The sequence below is a fragment of the Pan paniscus genome, chromosome 5 (assembly GCF_029289425.2).
Source record: "Pan paniscus chromosome 5, NHGRI_mPanPan1-v2.0_pri, whole genome shotgun sequence".
Lineage (NCBI taxonomy): Eukaryota > Metazoa > Chordata > Mammalia > Primates > Hominidae > Pan > Pan paniscus.
The window spans coordinates 50,273,564-50,292,392 of record NC_073254.2 but is presented as its reverse complement, the minus strand read 5'-3'; the positions used below and the strand labels follow the sequence as shown (position 1 = coordinate 50,292,392).

The 18,829-nt window shown below is 47.4% G+C and overlaps 1 protein-coding gene across 3 annotated transcripts; it reads right to left on the bottom strand.

Annotated features, from left to right (window-relative positions):
• Window positions 1-750: 750 nt before the first annotated feature.
• LHFPL5 (LHFPL tetraspan subfamily member 5) lies at window positions 751-18,829 on the bottom strand. 3 transcript variants are annotated; one of them, XM_003818919.4, is made up of 4 exons: window positions 17,861-18,827; window positions 9,237-9,473; window positions 4,728-4,754; window positions 751-1,220 (listed from the first exon to the last, which is right to left on the bottom strand). In XM_003818919.4, the coding sequence occupies exons 1-3, from the start codon at window positions 18,270-18,272 to the stop codon at window positions 4,744-4,746; spliced, it is 660 nt and encodes a 219-aa protein (XP_003818967.1). In that variant the 5' UTR covers window positions 18,273-18,827; the 3' UTR covers window positions 751-1,220; window positions 4,728-4,743. The 3 variants fall into 3 exon arrangements, with proteins under 3 accessions (XP_003818967.1, XP_034817828.1, XP_034817829.1); XM_034961938.3 differs by lacking the exon at window positions 751-1,220 and adding an exon at window positions 1,227-4,494; XM_034961937.3 differs by lacking the exon at window positions 4,728-4,754 and having other exon boundaries at window positions 17,861-18,829.

Here is an 18,829-nt window from a genome sequence, read left to right as displayed (position 1 = left end):
GCAGTGAGCTGAGATGGCGCCTTTGCACTCCAGCCTCGGCAAGAAAGCGAGACTCTGTCTCAAAAATAAATAACAATACAACAACAAATACAAATTAAAAGCCACACAGTACAAGTATTCACATAGCATTTACATTGTATTAGGTATTATAAGTAATCTAGAGATGATTTAAAGTATACAGGAGGATGTGCATAGGTTATATGCAAATACTACGCTATTTTTAGCTGAGGACTTGGGCATCCATGTATTTTGGCATCTGCAGGGGATCCTGGAACCAATCCCCCTATAGATGACTATATGCCAAATCCAAAGTTTTTGAAAAAAAAAAAGTCATCTATTCCTATAAAAAATTACTTGAACATAAGTAACACATTTCTGAAGCTGGTAGCCAGTTCTGGTTGAGTCAGTGTGGGCACCATAAGGAAATGTGATATTTGGCTCCCGGGAGGAAAAAAGTCTCCAGAGATTTTAGATCCTATCACCCACTCTTCATAAAACTTCCTGGTGGATGTTAAAGGATTCAAGTTCTGATGGCCCCTCCATTCCTTACCCTCCTCTGAGCAGCAATAAGAAAACAAAATATGAGAAGGGAGAAGCAAAAGACCCCTTACACCTCACCCTAAAAATGACCCAGCACATGTCCAGCCACCTCTTCAGTAGCCCTCTTAGAGCTGGTTGGGCATTTGTGTGTGTGTGAGAGTGTGTGTGTGTGTGTGTATGTGTGTGTGTGTATGTGTGTGTGTATGTATGTGTGTGTGTTTGTATGTGTGTGTGTGTGTGTGTGTGTATGTGTGTGTGAGTGTGTGTGTGTGTGTGTGTGTGTGTGTGTGTATGCTATCAGACACAGACCTGGGAGGGAAGGCCCCTAGAGATGCACCCATTTAGCCCTCTCGCTTTACAGAGGAGAGGCCTCAAGAAGGTGAAGCGATTTGCTGCTGTGCGGAACTAAGAAGAGGACTTGGATCCCATCCCCAGCAACTGAGCACTCCCTGCACCGCTCAGCCTCTGAATATCTTTGAAGTGGGTCACTGCAGTTCTGCTTCCCCAGAAAGAGTACAGTAGGAGGTCTTGTCTCAGGAGACTGTCCAGTTTTAGTGTTATAATAAAAGGCTTCAGGCTTCAGGCCTATAGTAGCCAGGAACAAGGAAACTTGGAAGAACAAGTTCTTATCTCTGAAGAATTTGATTCCCTAGTTTTCCTGTGTCTGGGAAATAGATGACCTGTGGTATAAGAAAAACAAAAGAACAAAAGATTGCGAGAGTTTAAAATCTGACATTTTAAAAACCAATATAGGCTGGGTGCGGTGGTTCACGCCTGTAATCCCAGCACTTTGGGAGGCCAAGCCGGGTGGATCACTTGAGGTCAGGAGTTCGAGGCCAGCCTGGCCAACATGGTGAAACCCTGTCTCTACTAAAAATACCAAAATTGGGCTCACACCTGTAATCCCAACACTTTGGGAGGCCAAGGCGGGCGGATCACGAAATCAGGAGATCAACACCATCCTGTCCCTCCTAAAAATACAAAAAATTAGCCAGGCGTGGTGGCACGTGCCTGTAGTCCTAGCTACTTGGGAGGCTGAGGCAGGAGGATCACTTGAACCTGGGAGGCAGAGGTTGCAGTGAGCCGAGATCAGACCATTGCACTCCAGCCTGGACGACAGAGCGAGATGCTATCTCAAAAAAAATTACAAAAAACAAAACAAAACAAAAAAACTATGTATCAAAAATAAATAATAAACACTTCCCTATGTATGCTCAAATTTTGACTTCAGTTCTACCTAGACATGCAAATTTCCTCATTCATGTGTAAGATAGTACTGATTGTCATTCAAGTAAAAACTTAGGTCTTTTAAAATGTAGTGTGAGGAAAAAAAAGGCAAACAGAGAGGTGTGGTTGCCCTTTGATTCAGTAATGCCACTTGGGATATTATCAACAGAAGCAAAAAGTTTTATTATCTATGATAGCAACCCTAAATGTCTAATAACCAAGGTCTGGTTTAAAAAATGGTACACCAGGCAGGCGCAGTGGCTCGTGCCTGTAATCTCAACACTTTGGGAGGCTAAGGCAGGAGGATGACTTGAACCCAGGAGTTCGAGAACATCCTGGACAACATGACAAAACATCGTTTCTTCAACAAACAAACAAAAAAAACAAAATTATTATAGCTGGGCAGGAGGTATGTGCCTGTAGTCCCAGCTATTCAGGAAGCTAAGGTGGAAGGATGACTTGAGCGTCAGGAAGTTGAGGCTTCAATGAGCTGTGATTGTGCCACTGCACTCCAGGCTAGGCAACAGAGCAAGACCCTGTCTCAAAAAAAAAAAAAAAAAAAAAAATTGTGGTACACCAGTGCTGTGGAGTTTCTGGCTTTGAAAAACCTAAATTAAAAATATTGCAAAAACATAAAAAAGGGAGCCGAGCACATGGCTCATGCCTGTAATCCCAGCACTTTTGGAGGCTGAGGCGGGAGGATCACCTGAGGTCGGGAGTTCGAGACCAGCATGACCAACATGGAGAAACCCCGTCTCTACTAAAAATACAAAATTAACCGGGTGTGGTGGCGCATGCCTATAATCCCAGCTACTTGGGAGGCTGTGGCAGGAGAATGGCTTGAACCCAGGAGGCGGAGGTTGCCATGAGCCAAGATCATGTCATTGCACTCCAGCCTGGGCAACAAGACTGAAACTCCGTGTCAAGAACACACACACACATACACACACACACACACACACACACACAAAGGTTATGCTCTAATGCTTTTTTATGCAAAGTGTGATTCCTGTTTGAGCAGCCTGTCACCCAAAAACTCATTAGAAATGCAGGGTCTACGGCCCCAGACCCACCCAACCAACTGAATCAGAATCTGCATTTTTTTTTTTTTTTTTTTTTTGAGACTCAGTCTTGCTCTGTCGCCCAGGCTGGAGTCCAGTGATGGGATCTCAGTTCACGGCAACCGCCGCCTCCTGGGTTCAAGCGATTCTCCTGCCTCAGCCTCCTGAGTAGCTGGGATTACAGGTGCACGCCACCACACCCAGCTAATTTTTGTATTTTTGGTAGAGATGGGGTTTCCTGATGTTGGCCAGGCTGGTCTCTAACTCCTGACCTCAGGTGATCTGCCTGCCTCAGTCTCCCAAAGTGCTGGGATTACAGGCATGAGCCACTGCACCCAGCAGAATCTGCATTTTAACAAGATCCCCAGATGACGGTATGCACGCTGAAGTTTGAGAATCATGCTCTAATAAGTGCAGGAGGTGGAGGTGACAATTTTATGTATGATTATTTTTAAAGTATATGTGGTCAAGGATTGGAAGGCACTTTGCAAAAATAAAAACAGCTTAAATGGAGCTAAACCCTCCTTCCCACAGAAAGCGCCTGGTCAGCTGCAGGTCCTCCAGGCAGCTGTTAGGGAGGCAACACTGTTGTGAGGGTTTCTTTTTCTTTTTTATTTTTTTAAATTTTATTTTATTCTATTTTATTTATTTATTTATTTATTTTGAGATGGAGTCTCGCTTTGTCGCCCAAGCTGGAGTGCAGTGGCACGATCTCAGCTCACTGCAAGCTCCGCCTCCTGGGTTCACACCATTCTCCTGCCTCAGCCTCCCAAGTAGCTGGGACTACAGGTGCCCACCACCACACCTGGCTAATTTTTTGTATTTTTAGTAGAGACAGGGTTTCACCATGTTAGCCAGGATGGTCTCGATCTCCTGACCTCGTGATCCGCCCACCTCAGCCTCCCAAAGTGCTGGGATTACAGGCATGAGTCACCGCGCCCGGTCCTCTTTTTCTTTTTTAAATGCATTCCTGAATGTTCTTGTTAAATCACATTTAACAAATGTTTGGAAACTTAAAAGATAAATGAATATGTTGCGCTTCTTTTTAAACCAGACATTAAAACTGGTTAACTTACTGTTTTTCTTTTTGCCTCGGCTATCAGGAATCAGAGCTAAATTTAATACTCAAGACAGTAATACTATTAGCATAGCTTTTTTGAATATTTGTTTTTCTGTCTATGACTTTTATTTTCTATTTTATTAGGTTTTCTAGTATGTTTCTTACAAATCACTTAAAAATTATTTCTGAAAATAAGGGTCCAAATTACAATAATGACTTCTAAAAACAGTCTGTTCTTGTGTGCCAGGCTCCATAAAACATGAATTTGTGTTTGAAATTATTTCTTCTTTCCCTGATCTTTTTCCACCTTTCAAGACACAAGTAAAGCCAGGCGCGTTGGCTCACACCTGTAATCCCAGCACTTTGGGAGGCAGGGGCAGGCAGATCACCTGAGGTCAGGAGATGGAGACCATCCTGGCTAACACGGTGAAACCCTGCTTCTACTAAAAATACAAAAAATTAGCCAGGCATGGTGGCACGCACCTGTAATCCCAGCTACTCGGGAGGCTGAGGCAGGAGAATGGCTTGAACCCAGGAGGTGGAGGTTGCAGTGAGCCGAGATCACACCATTGCACTCCAGCTTGGGCAACAAGAGCGAAATTCCATCTCAAAAAAAAAAAGACACAGGTAAAACTAAAGGCTTCCTGTTTGCTCCCCAGTGAAGGTCTCAGAGGCCAAATAGCTCCTGCCCCAGTGGGTTGTTGGTCCTCTCTCCCCAAGCAGCATCACAGCCTTACAGCCCAGCCCCTGGTGTCCTGATGCCTGAGGATTCAGTAAGGAAGCAGAGAGCCCCAGCCTTTCTAAGGGCACGCAGACCACCCTCCCATAGAATTACTCACCGACCCTTCAGCTGCTTCACACCTCCTCTGTAATGAAGGAGAGAACAGTATACGTTACTACCAAGTCTCGTTTTTAGGATAATTTCCTGCACACTACTCCATCTCCAAACTACATCAGATTCCTCTTACTCTCAAGAAAGCTTGCACTTTTTTGTTCATATCATTTATCAGCTTGTAGCTGTATCGCATGATTGTCTCCCTTACCAGACCATAAGCTCCAACTTAGATTTCCCTTAACCACTGTACTTCCAGTGCCTAAAGGCATTGTTCGGCAGCTGAAGCACATTAGCTGTTATTGGTTGGGCAGATGGGTGATATAAAAAATGAATATGGCCCAATGCAGTGGCTCACACCCATAATCCCAGCACTTTGGGAGGCTGAGGAAGGTGGATCACTTGAGGCCAGGAGTTCGAGACCAGTCTGGCCAACAAGGTGAAACCCCCGTCTCTACTAAAAATACAAAAAATTAGCCAGGTGTGGTGGCACGTGCCTGTAATCCCAAATGTTTGGGAGGCTGAGACAGGAGAATCGCTTGAAAATGAGAGGCGGAGGTTGCAGTGACCCCAGATCACGCCACTGCACTCCAGCCCAGGTGATGACGGGGCAAGACTTTGTCTCAAAGAAAAAAAAATAGTGAATATGCTGGAAAGACAGAAAGGAGAAAGAACTATCAGATCTGCTACTGTGGCATCAAAAAAAAAAAGGGGAGAACTAATTTATTAATCACTTGCAATGTGCAGGCATTGTTAGTGCTTTATATATGCTATGAGATCCTCAGCACATCCTTTTTTTTTTAAATTAATATAATTCACTAACAAGCTGGGTGCAGTGGCTCACGCCTATAATCCCAACACTTTGGGAGGCCGAGGTGCACACCAGGATTCTGAGACCAGCCTGGTCAACATGGTGGAACCCCGTCTCTACAAAAAAATTTTTTTAAAAAAGCCAAGTGTGGTGGTATGGGCCTGTAGTCCTAGCTATTTGGGAGGCTAATATGGGAGGATCACTTGAGCCCAGGAGGTGAAGGTTGCAGTGAGCTGAGATCATGCCACTGCACTCCAGCCTGGGTGACAGAGCCAGAATCTGTCTCAAAAAAAAAAAAAAAAAAAATATATATATATATATATATATATATATATATATATATATATGGCTTTTAGTATATTCACTAGATTGTGCAACTATCATCACTAATTCTAAAACATTTTCATCACCCCAAAAAGAAACCCTGTGCCCATTAGCAGTCACTCTTGTTTCCCCTCCTTCCTAGCCACCTCCTAATCTGCTTTCTGTCTCTATGGATTTGTCTATTTTGAATATTTTATAGAAATTGAATCACAGATATACAAATGGAAACCAGTCTTTTGTGTCTGGTTCCTTTCATTTAACATGTTTTCAAGGTTCATCCACATGGTAGCAATTCTTACTACTTCATTCCTTTTTATGGCTGGATAATATTTCATTGCATGGATATACACATTTTGTTTATCTGTTCATCAGGAGATGGAATATACTAAAAACCACTGAATTGTATTCCATTTTTTGGCTATTATGCTGCCATGAACATTTGTGTATAAGTTTTTGTGTGAACATTTGTTTTTAATTTTCTTGTGTGTACACCCAATAGTGGAATTACTGGGTCATATAGTAACTCTATGATTAACCATTTGAGGAACTGCCAGGCTGCTTTCTGCAGCAGTTGCAAAAGATTTGCATTAGTAGTGAATGAGGGTTCCAATTTCTCCACTTGCTCACCAACACTTATTATTCACCTTTTTTATTATAATCATCTTAGTGGGTGTGAAATTGTATCTCAATGTGGATTTGATTGGCATTTTTACAATGACTAATGATGTTGAGCATCTTTTGGTGTGCTAATTGGCCATTTGTATATCTTCTTTGGAGAAATCTCTATTCAAATCCCTTGCCCATTTTAAGCATTGGGTAGTCTGTCTTTTCATTGTTGAGTTATAGGAGTTCTTAATATATTCTGGATTCTAGATCTTATCCAATTATAATTTGCAAATATTTTCTTCCATTCTGTGGGCTGTCCTTTTACTTTCTTGATGGTGTCTTTTGAAACAAAAAAAATTTAAATTTTAATGAAAGCTGATTTATCTATTTTTTTCTTTTAATATTTTTTTTTTTTTTAGATTGAGTCTTGCTCTGTTGCCCAGGCTAGAGTGCAGGGGCACAGTCTCGGCTCACTGCAAGCTCTGCCTCCCAGGTTCACACCATTCTCATGCCTCAGCCTCCTGAGTAGCTGGAACTACAGGTGCCTGCCACCACGCCCAGCTAATTTTTTGTGTTTTTAGTAGAGACAGGGTTTCACCATGTTAGCCAGGATGGTCTCAATCTGTCCTCATGATCCACCCACCTCGGCCTCCCAAAGTGCTGGGATTACAGGCATAAGCCACCGCATCTGGCCTCTTTTAAGATTTTTATAGTTTTATATTTGTGTTTAGGTCTTTGAGTTAATTTTTGTATATGGTGTGAGGTAGGGGTTCAATTTCATTCTTTCACATACAGAGATCTGATTGTTCTAGCACTATTTGTTGGAAAGACTATTCTTTCCCCTATTAAATAGTCTTGGCATCCTTGCTGAAAATAAATTGGCCATAAATGTTTGGGTTTATTTCCTTTTTTTTTTTTTTTTTTAGATGGAGTCTTGCTCTGTTGCCCAGGCTGGAGTGCAGTGGTACAATCTCAGCTCACTGCAAGCTCTGCCCCCCGGGTTTATGCCATTCTCCTGCCTCAGCCTCCCAAGTAGCTGGGATTACAGGGGCACACCACCAAGCCTAGCTAATTTTTGTATTTTTAGTAGAGATGGGGTTGTGCCATGCTGGCCAGGCTGGTCTCAAACTCCTAACCTCAAGTGATCTGCCTGCCTTGGCCTCCCAGAGCGCTGGGGTTACAGGCATAAGCCTCTGCACCCAGCCCTACTAGTTCATTTTTTCTTCCCTTTATAGAATCCTCAAGGGATCCGGGACCTAGGCCTTTCCCTGACCCAGGAACTATAGGAATCTGCCCTACTGTGATGAGAAGAAATCTTCTCTCTCCTTGGCCCAGCTCTTTCTAGTAATTTGTTTTCTTTTTCTTTTTTTTTCTTTTTTTTTTTTTTGAGACGGAGTCTCGCTCTGTCGTCCAGGCTGGAGTGCAGTGGTGCGATCTCAGCTCACTTCAACCTCTGCCTCCTGGGTCCAAGAGATTCTCCTGTCTCAGCCTCCCAAGTAGCTGGGACTACAGCTGCGAGCCACTGCACCCAGCTATTTTTTGTATTTTTAGTAGAGATGGGGTTTCACCATGTTGGCCAGGATGGTCTTGATCTCTTGACCTCGTGATCCACCCACCTCGGCCTCCCAAAGTGCTGGGATTATAGGCATGAGCCACCGTGCCCGGCCTGTTTTCATCTTTAACCACATAACAGGTGGTTATCCTTCTCTCACCCCCAAAGAAGGATGAAATGTTTCCTATCACTTCCTTATGGAGCAGTGGGCCCCGGGCTTGGCCAGAGAGGACCTGAGTTCTGGGCTTCTTTGCCACTGCCTTTCTGGGAACTTCTGAGTGACTCTCCCTTTTGGGCTTCAAGTTCCTCATGTGGGAAGAGTCCTTGGTTATAGTGCACAGAGGAGTTTGGCTGCTGCTTCTAATCCAAGGGCTAATGTGAAGACAGCTATGGGGAAAAGAGACTGGAGAGGTTTCTGAGGTGTAACAGGTCCCCAGTGATGGCCATCTGCTGAGATCAGGCATTTGGGGATTCACAGGGGTGCAAGACAGGCCTTGCCCTTGACTTGGGGAAGAAATTTATGCTCTGAAAAAGTTAGCCCAAGACAGGCAGGGGAAGAGCCCAATGAGAAACAGAAGCGAAAGGCACCCTAGGAAGAAGGGAGTAATGGGAAGCAATCAGGGAGGGCTTCCTGGAGGATGTGCTTGGGCCTCAAGGATCAGCTACAGCTGACTTTTATGACTGACAGGTAGGATTTGGATGGGAGGGAATTGAAACAGGACGAACATTACGAGAATCCCAAGGCTGCTGTTCCTCCAGGGATCTCGGGCTCCCACCAGCTGCACTTCAGGAGCTGTCACTTCTGCACCCTCATTGGCCTGTTCTCAAGGTCGCACTCCCTCCCCAGCAACTCATCTGCTGTTGTTCCCCATCTCCACCAACAAACTTCCAGGAATATTACTTCGAGACCCCGCCTCAGTGCCTCCTTCTAGGGGAGACCACACTTAGCCCCCAAGGCTGGATTGCAGCTCTCTCCCCTATAGCCTCTGAGAGTGTAGAGGGGTGAGGGGGACATTCCTTTATCACAGATCGCCTTATCACCTGCTAGCTTGCAACCCTCCACTGGCCTTTGATTTCAGGGAGGACAAGGGGTGTGTCTGATTAGTCTTGGTGTCCCCATCCCTTGGCCAGGGACCAAGCCTTAGAGGACTGGCTAAGATGAACCCCCACCCACATCCCAGGGTCTCCAGGCAGGGGACACCATTGTGGAGTTGGGTGATTACCGGTTCCATCTGCCTTGTAGTCGTCAGGGAGGAGCTTGTCCTGCCGGTAGCCCAACACGAAGGCCAGGAAGGAGAGGATGAGGGCGTCACCAATGCTGAGGATGGCCAGCATGAAGGCCCAGCGGATGGTGCAGTGGCCCAGCGTGTACTTGCCCGTCTGCTCCCCACACATGCGCCGCACCTCACTTGAGTCCCAACCATCAGGGTAGACCAGGCAGCCAATCATTAGGCCTGTGGCTGAGGGGGAAGGAGGGGTGCAGATGGCATCAGGCCGAGTGTGCCTAGCCCGCTACCTCCCACACCTTGCACTGCTGTTATGTTGTCACCTCCCTTCTCCTTCTGTTAACAGCCTCAGGAGGCATGAGAGGCAGCCTCTACCATCCTTCTTGCAGAACACAGGTGAGAAAACTGAGGCTCTGAGAGTTAAAGCAACTGGCCCCCGAGACCCAGTAGTTGGGGCAGGGGCAGAGCTGAGCTCCTCAGCCCAGGCAGGCTCTGCCACCACACCAGGTGGTCCTCCCAGGCCTTCAGCCATTCTCCTCACCTTGGACTCAACCAGGCACCACCTACCCTGGCTTCAAAGCCCTCCGGTATCTAGTCCCAGCCCAAAGAACTCATCACTGCTGAGATGTACATTTCTTCGTACTTACAACATCTGTGAAATAAGCTCTATAAGAAAGTGTCTAGCCTGGGGGTGGTGGCTCACACCTGTAATCCCAGCACTTTCGGAGGTCGAGGCGGGCAGATCACCTGAGGTCGGGAGTTTGAGACCAGCCTGACCAACATGGAGAAACCCTGTTCTCTACTAAAAATACAAAATTAGCAGGGAGTGGTGGTACATGCCTGTGATCCCAGCTACTGGGGAGGCTGAGGCAGGAGAGTAGCTTGAACCCTGCAGGCAGAGGTTGCGGTGAGCTGAGATCACACCATTGCACTCCAGCCTGGGCAACAAGAGCGAAACTCCGTCTCAAAAAAAAAAAAAAAAAAAAAAAGGAAAAGGAAAAAGAAAGTGTCAGGCCACGGCCAGATTATCAGTATATTTTGTTTTTATAGTACATAGAATAACAGTGTGTCCTACAACTCAGGTATCTTAGATTTAATGAATACAGGAAGGCTTTCCAGACTGTCCCTGGCTGCTTCCTTCAAAAGCCTTCCATTCAAGCAAACAGGTTTCCTCCTCACTCTTACCCAGTACAGCATAGTCCAGTTGCTACACGTCCCTAAATTTAAGAATCCCCTGGAGGCTGGGTGCGGTGGCTCACGCCTGTAATCCCAGGACTTTGGGAGGTCGAGGTGGACGGATTACAAAGTCAGGAGATCGAGACCATCCTGGCTAACACAGTGAAACCCCGTCTCTACTAAAAATACAAAAATTAGCCGGGCATGATGGTGGGTGCCTGTAGTCCCAGCTACTCGGGAGGCTGAGGCAGGAGAATGGTGTGAGCCTGGGAGGCGGAGCTACAGTGAGCCGAGATGGCGCCCCTGCACTTCAGCCTGGGTGACAAAGCAAGACTCCATCTCAAAAAAAAAAAAAAAAAAAAAAAAAAAAAATGCTAGTTCCTAGGTCATGGTTGGGTTCAATAATCCCTGTTTTCAAAAGCACTCTTCCAGGTGATTTTCTCAGTAGGAAAAGCTGGGAAACACTAGACTAGGCTGCCTGGATTTCAAACCCAGTTCTCTGCTACCTAGCTATGTGACTCAGAGCAAGCGACTTAAGCTTTCTTTTTTTTTTTTTTTGAGACAGAGTCTTGCTCTGTCGCCCAGGCTGGAGTGCAGTGGCACGATCTTGGCTCACTGCAACACCCGCCTCCCGGATTCAAGTGATTCTCCTGCCTCACCCTCCTGAGTAGCTGGGATTACAGGCATGTACCACCACACCCGGCTAATTTTTGTATTTTTCGTAGAGACAGGGTTTTGCCACGTTGGCCAGGCTGGTCTTGAACTCCTGGGTTCAAGTGATCCGCCGGCCTTGGCCTCCCAAAGTGCTGGGATTACAGGCGTGAGCCACTGTGCCCAGCCATACTTAAGCTTTGTTTGCCTCAGTTTCCTCATCTACAAAATGGACATAATAATAACTCCAACCTTCCTGTTGTGGTTACAGCAAGGTTCAAATGAGTTAATACTGGAAAAGAGTGTAGAACAGTGCCTGGCACAGACTTGGCACTCCATAAGAGTTGACTGTGAGAGTTATTATCACACCCTGTGCCTTACTTGACTTATTATTTACAGCTAAAAAATCTGTTGCCCCCACTTTCCCCCCACTTCTTCCATCCCTTTCCATCAAACCACCCCCTCACCTTAGCTTTGCTGGGGTGAAGCAGAGACAGGTGACATAATCCAGGATGCAACTGGGGCAGCCAGCCCCAGGCACAGCTGCCCCACGGGCAGGGGGTGCTCCCCTTATCTGTGCTGCTTTCCCACAGGTCTGGAGGCTCTCTAGTCCCAAGGTTGTACCCTACTCAGGAGACCCTCAGAGAAGCACCTCTTCAGGCCTAAAGTTACCTTCCCTGCTCCCAGCTTGTTCTACAAAGAAGGTCAGGAGGTCAAACAAATGCACAGTAAATGGAAAAATCAGGGTCCCACCTCCCCACCTAAATATATCACGCTTCCTTTGATCTTTTTTAGGAGAAGCTTATTTAGATAGTTCTTTATAGATCACAAAATACTTCATGTACCATCTTGACTGTGACCACCTTTCTGTGAAGTGGGCTGGCTATTAATATCCTCATTTTACAGATTAGAAAACTGACGGCTCAAAGAAACCAAGTGACTTACCAGCCATCCAGTCATCCAGCTATGACAGGGCCAAGGCCTGAGTTCTCCATTCCTGACTTTCCTGACTTCAAAGTTTATTCCCTCCACCCCCAGAACATGACATCTCTCCCAGGGGCTGAATGTAATTAGCGGTGACATTTCAGACTTCCTACGTGTTCAGTGAAAACTAAGTGTTCAGGAAGATACCCACGGTGGAGGAGAGGGAGCCATCCACAGCTCCGTGGTGAAACCTACGTAGCCAGCCCTTCCCCGACTTGATGTGAGTCCAGCCCTCCAGTGCCTGGCAGGGCCCCTGGCTTCATGGGCAGAGGTGAAGGTGGGAAGGAGCTGCCCTTCCAGGCTTTGCATTCTCTCCATCACTTCCTCCCGTGGCCCCTCCCCTCCTGCACCATCTTCCTGTGGGGGCTCCGGAAAAAAGCCCAGGGCCTCTGACCTAGAAACAGGGTGTTGGTGCCACAGTCCCCTGCGAGCACTCTACCCATCCACCCACGGTTCTGGGGACAGTGGGTGTCAGCCCCAGTTGTGGCATCTCAAGGCTCTAAGTAGAAGCCAGCACAGTGTTCTCAGGCCAGGTTACTTACCCTCTCTGACTTCCGTCCTGTTGTCTGTAAAGTATCTGACTCATAGCAGCACTGTGAGGATTAAGTGTGATCATTTACAGAAAACGCTTACTATGATGTCTTGTACATGGTAAGTGGCCAATTAATGTTAGTCACTGCTATTATTATTGACATTGGAGTCAGACAGAAGCCACCTCAGTGACATGGATGCCATTAGAGCTGCTCACGAATATTCCAGGTGCAAGGCAAGGTTGTACTTCCTTGCTCCGCTCTCTTGAGGTTAAGTGAGGCCATCTGCCTTCCTCTGGCCAATGACATGTGAGCAGAGATGTGTGTATTTCCGGGCCACAGCACTTAGCTGCAGTGGGAGACCTCCCAGAGTTCCCTTCCCTCTGATGCGAGGACAGCTGATGGTGACTGATGCCACTAGCGAGGGTCCCAGGAGACAGCAGTGAGAGCGGAGCCCCCACCTATCCCCGGTCGGCACGGACCATAAGCAAGAAATACATAAACCTTTGTTCTAAGCCACCAAGATTTGGGAGTGGTTTGTTACTATGGCATCACTTCTCATGCTCACTGATATAGTTGTTTTTTGTGTTTTTCTTTTCTTTCTTTTTTTTTTTTTTTTGAGACGGAGTCTCGCTCTGTCGCCCAGGCTGGAGTGCAGTGGCGCGATCTTGGCTCACTGCAAGCTCTGCCTCCTGGGTTCACGCCATTCTCCTGCCTCAGCCTCCCAAGTAGCTGGGACTACAGGCGCCCGCCACCAAGCCCAGCTAATTTTTTATTTTTGTATTTTTTTGTATTTTTGGGGGGGGATTATCCCCTGCCCACAGGGCAGCTGTGCCTGGGGCTTCCCCAGTTGCATCCTGGATTATGTCACCTGTCTAATTTTTTTGTATTTTTTTGTAACACGGCGTGTCACTGTGTTAGCCAGGATGGTCTCGATCTCCTGACATCATGATCCACCCACCTCGGCCTCCCAAAATGCTGGGATTACAGGCTTGAGCCACCAGGCCCAGCCTGTTTTTTGTGTTTTTCACAGGTACTGAGCACTTACCATGTGCAAGGTGTTTTACATGCATTCTATTATCCCATCTTCACAGAACCCCCCTGAAATGGGTACTGCTGCTATGTTCTACAGATGGGGTACAGTGGAATGTTTGTTCCTCCCAGATTTCCTGTGTTGAAATCCTAACCTCCAGTGTGATGGTGTTAGGAGGTGGGGCCTTTGGGAGGTGATTAGGTCATGAGGGTAGGGCCCTCCACGAATGGGATTGGAACCCTTATAAAAGGGACCCCAGAGGGGAGGAGGGGCAGCTAAAGGTTGGTTAATGGATACAAAAGTATAGCTAGACAGGAGGAATAAGCTCTAGTGTTCTTTAGCACTGTAGAGTGAGTATAACCAACAGCAATCTATCGTATATTTTCAAATAGCTGGAACAGCAAATTTGAAATCGTCCCAACTCAAAGAAATGTTTTAAGTGTTTGAGGTGATGGATATGCTAATTACCTTCATTTTCTCAGTAGGAAAAGCTAGGAAACATTAGACCAGGCTGCCTGGATTTCAAGCCCAGCTTGTATACATGTATCGAAATATCACACTGTAGCCCATAAATATGTACAATTATTATGTCAATTAAAAACAATAATAAGGCCGGGTGCGGTGGCTCACGCCTGTAATCCCAGCACTTTGGGAGGCTGAGGCAGGCAGATCGCCTGAGCTCAGGAGTTCCAGACCAGCCTGAGCAACATGGTGAAACCCCATCTCTACAAAAAATACAAAAATTGGCTGGGCGTGGTGGCATGCACCTGTAGTCCCAGCTACTCGGGAGGCTGAGGAGGGAGGATCACTTGAGCCTGGGAGGTCAAGGCTGCAATGAGGTGTGTTCATGCCATTGCACTCCAGCCTGGATAAAAATAATAATTTTTGAGACCTTGACTCAATAATAATAATCATCAATGCAAATAAATACATAAAAGGGACCTCAGAGAGCCCTGTCATCCTCTTTTCACCATGTGAGGACATCAAGAAGTCAGCAGTCTAGAGCCTAGAAGAGGCCTTCACCAGAGATCTCGTGCTAATGCCATGCCAGCACCCAGATCTCAGACCTCCAGGCTCCAGAACTGTGAGAAATGAATTTCTGTTGTTTTAAGCCCCCTAGTCTATGGTAATTTGTTATGGCAGCCCTGACTAAATAGAACTAAGTAAAACTGACTAAGACATGAGGTTACCAAGACTCAGAGAAGACAAGCAGTTTGGTCTACCTGTGTTTCTAGGAGCTGGGACAACTCCCAGCCTACACCTGGCACCCAGAAGCCCAATTAATCTTGTTAGGCTGCAGCCCCATATCGCCCAAGCATCAGTCCTCCCTGCCCCTGCCCCCTCCCTGTTCCCAGGCTTCTTGGCAAGGGTACTAATGAATAGATGTATCTCCCAGCTGCTGGATATGGGACCCGCCCACTCTGCATCTCTCCCTTCGGCTCATTTCCCCTTCCGCAGCACAGCAGAATGGAACATGACACCAGTCTTGCCTTCCCTAACATAAATGTTGCATGAGATGGCACCTGGCCACCTCTGCTATCAGTGTCTCCAGCTTTTCGACCCAGATAGTGTCTGACTCAGATGGCCTGTCAACCCCTCCCCCTCCTGGCACTGCCTGCTCACACATGGCACCTGTTGGGGGATGTTTCAGGGAAGGGGGGTTTGCAGACAGCCCTGAGAATGAGACAGATGGTTGTGTCTCCAGCATCCCATAACCCTGAAAGGGAAGAAGAGCTGGCAAGCATATTTCACTCCTCTTTGGCATAAAACTGCTAAATCTTCATTTTCCCTTTGTTCATATATATATATATGTATAAAATGAATATGTAGTAAAGAATATATATGTATATACTCAATATTTTTATTAACCCAGCTAATTTTTGTATTTTTTGTAGAGACACAGTTTCGCCATGTTGCTCAGGCTGGTCTCGAACTCCTGAGCTCAAGCAATCTGCCCACCTCGCCCTCCCAAAGTGCTGGGATTACAGGCCTGAGCCACTGCAGCTGGCCTTATTATTATTTTTATTTATATATATTATTTATTATGATTATTTTTAATTTATATATATATAAAATAGAGATAGGGTCTCACTATGTTGTCCAGGCTGGTCTTGAAGTCTTGAACTTCTGGCCTCAAGCAATCCCCTCTCCTTGGCCTCCCAAAGTGCTAGGACTACAGGCATGAGCTGCTGTGCCTGCCCCCACCATCATTCTTGACATGGCCACCACCTACCTTGCTCCCCACTGCCCACCCCTGCCCCGGCCTCTCTCTTATCATACAGAGAGACTACAGAGAACAGGGAGGTGGCAAGGGGGATTTGCTGGGAACTCTGAAGCCATGTGAGTAGCCTGGGTGCAAGATTTGGAATCAAAGGTGCATGCCTTCCTACTTGTATGCTCAAAGACAAGTTACCCACTAGGGGCCTTCTTTGTAAAATAGAGAAATGCCCACCTCAATGGGTTGTGCTGGGGCTCCTCCAGATAATATATGTAAAGATATTTCATAGATCATTATACTTATGTAAATATGTGACTCAGTAAAAACATCTTAGGAATACATCTAGTTCCTTGGTCCTCAGTTGCCCGCTTAATTCTTCCAGGTCCTCAGGTGCCTGCTGAGCTGCTACAGCCTTGGCCAAGTCTGGTCCTTTCTCTCAGCAGCAGATTCCTCATCTATAGTTGGGGGGTGGATATAGCTCTCTGGGGTCCCCTCCAACTCTGCAGTCTTGAATCTGCATGTTTGGTGGTCTGGGATTCAGATGCCTGTTTCAGTCTCCCTCTTAAAGATGACAGCACTTCTCATTCTGACCAATGAGATGGTTTCACTCTAGTTTCCAGTCCCCGGCACTACTCCTGGACATCTCACCCACATGGACAGTTTGTGGCCCCTGAGGTGTGCAGGGACCAAGGTACCAGAGGCTGCAGCACAAGGTCTTAACCCTCTTCCTGGGCTACAGAGAAGAGCAAGACCACTTGGCACAAGGACCAAGAAGCCTTCCTGAGCTAGAAGCAGGAAAAAGGACCAGGGAGGTTTTGCCTCAAGGCACAAGTAGCTGCCTACCCCACAGTTTTATTTGTTTTATTTTATTTATTATTATTATTATTTTTAGAGACAGGGTCTTTCCATCTTGCCCAGTCTAGTCTCAAACTCCTGAGCTCAAGTGATGCTCTCTCCCAAAGTGTTGGGATTACAGGTGTGAGCCGCTGTGCCCAGCCCCCACATTGTTTTAAAGGACCCTAGGCCAGGTGCTGTGGATTACACCTGAAATCCCAACACTTTGGGAGACTGAGGCAGGCAAATCACTTGAGCCCAGCAGTTCAAGACCTGCCTAGGCAACATGACAAAACCCCGTCTCTACAAAAAATACAAAAAAATTTAGCTAGACATGGTGGTGCGCACCTGGAGTCCCAGCTACTTGGGAGGCTGATGTGAGAGGATCACGTAAGTCCAAGGAGGTTGAGGCTGCAGTCAGCTGAGATCATGCCACTGCACTCCAGCCTGAGCCAAAGAGTGAGACTCTGTCTCAAAAAACAAACAAACAACAACAACAACAAAAGGACCCTAAATAGCTTCCTCTACCTCACAAAATATCACTCCATTTGCTGCCTTAAGTATAAAATCCCATGATCAAGGAAAAAAGACTTTCACTCCACAATGAAAGAGGGGAATTTAGATGAAAGTTTCTATAGGCAAGGTCATACCCTGCATAATAGTAACACTCCAAAATCAGCAAGAGACCTTAGAATCTGAGAGCAGTTTGGAGTGGGAGAGAGAGAATGAGGACAGAGTTCTGGGCACTCTTAAAAAGAACAAAAGCCCAGAGGTGGGAGATGAAGGCATCTAGAATGTGCTTGACTGGTGTCACTACTTTGTGCTAGGGTTGAGTCCTATTCCCACATGGCCAACAATGGAAGCTTCCTTCTTTCTCTCTCTCACAGCTGCAAAAACTGATGTGATGGCCTGGGAATCAGGACTGGCAACTGTGTGCTCCTGGGCAAGTCACTTCCCCTTACAGATGAGGTTCTGAGCCCAGATGAGAGGGTTGGACAGCTTGGTCTCTAAGGTCTTTTCTGCCTCTGCCATTTTAAGATTCTCAACTCCTCAGAATCTTCTGCAGAGCACTGAGTAGGACTGGGCTATAGGAGAACAGCTAAATTTAAGGCCCAGAGCCCTGGCAGAGGGTGGGATGGTGCAGCTGCAGCCCCCGGGGTGGGCCCCTGCCTGCCCTCCCACCATCCCTGCTTACCCGCAGCCAGCTGCATCCATGCACAGATCTTATAGACTGTGGCCGTGTTGCAGATGAAGAACAGGCTGAAGCAGATGATGGAGCCAATGATGAGGAACATGCCCAAGGCCACAAAGAACATGGCAGTCTTGAAGGCTCTAGAGGGGATGGAGGAGAAGTCTAGGGGGCCGCCCTTGCAGATGAGCTCGGAGGACAGCACGTTACCCACGCAGTAGGAGAAAAGGCCGAAGTAGCCTGCCTGCGGTGTGTTGACGCTGTCGCCGATCCAGTAGGGCTGGATGAAGAGGGCCATGACCAGTACGGAGAAGCAGATGGTGAGGGTACCCCACATCACGCCCACGGCTCGCGAGTTCCGCACATAGTTGGTATGGTAGATCTTGGCTGCCTCCTGGGCCGGCAGCAATTTCACCATGGTGAGGGCAGCAGGCCCTGGGCTGGGGTCCCGTGGGCTGCAAGTCCGTGGCTTTGTGGATGGAGGCCTAGAAGCAGGTCACTCCCCAGCGGGGTTTGGGGAGGAGGCTGAGGTCAGGGCACCAGGTGAGGTCCCTTCAAGGCAAGGGGAAGAGGCTTAATATGACAAGGACAACCTTGATTTGGTCAACGAAAGCTTGCCAGGTGCCTGTGTCCGCTCTAGCCGAGGCTGTCTCCAGTCTCCTGCCTCCTCCCAAGCCCACCAGGGCCTTCTGGCGCCGCCCTGCCCGTCTTCCTTCCCGGCTCACGGCTCCCGAGAGCCCCGCCCCCTCCTCCGTCCGCGGAGGGCGCCGTTTCAGCACCGCGGCCAGCGCCCCGGGGTTCCGGGCGAGGGGCGGGGCCTGCAGCAGAGGCGGGGAAGGGGCAGAGCTCCCACTACAGGCCCCCGCCGCGGGGAATCGGAACACCGTTCACCTTCCTGAACCGGGATGACAAGAATTGGGAAGGTGGGGATGTGACTGACACATTCCTACTGCTCAGTTCCAGCCGCAAAAACGC

Bases quoted from the DNA above. Each gene is read 5' to 3' on its own strand.
- LHFPL5 (XM_034961937.3), bottom strand. From the start codon at position 18,272: ATGGTGAAATTGCTGCCGGCCCAGGAGGCAGCCAAGATCTACCATACC. The intron at 9,474-17,860 runs GTAAGCAGGGAT...CTTCCCCCTCAG, and splicing joins ATGGATGCAGCTGGCTGCGG to CCACAGGCCTAATGATTGGC. The intron at 1,221-9,236 runs GTAATCACCCAA...CTTATACCACAG, and splicing joins CTACAAGGCAGATGGAACCG to GTCATCTATTTCCCAGACAC.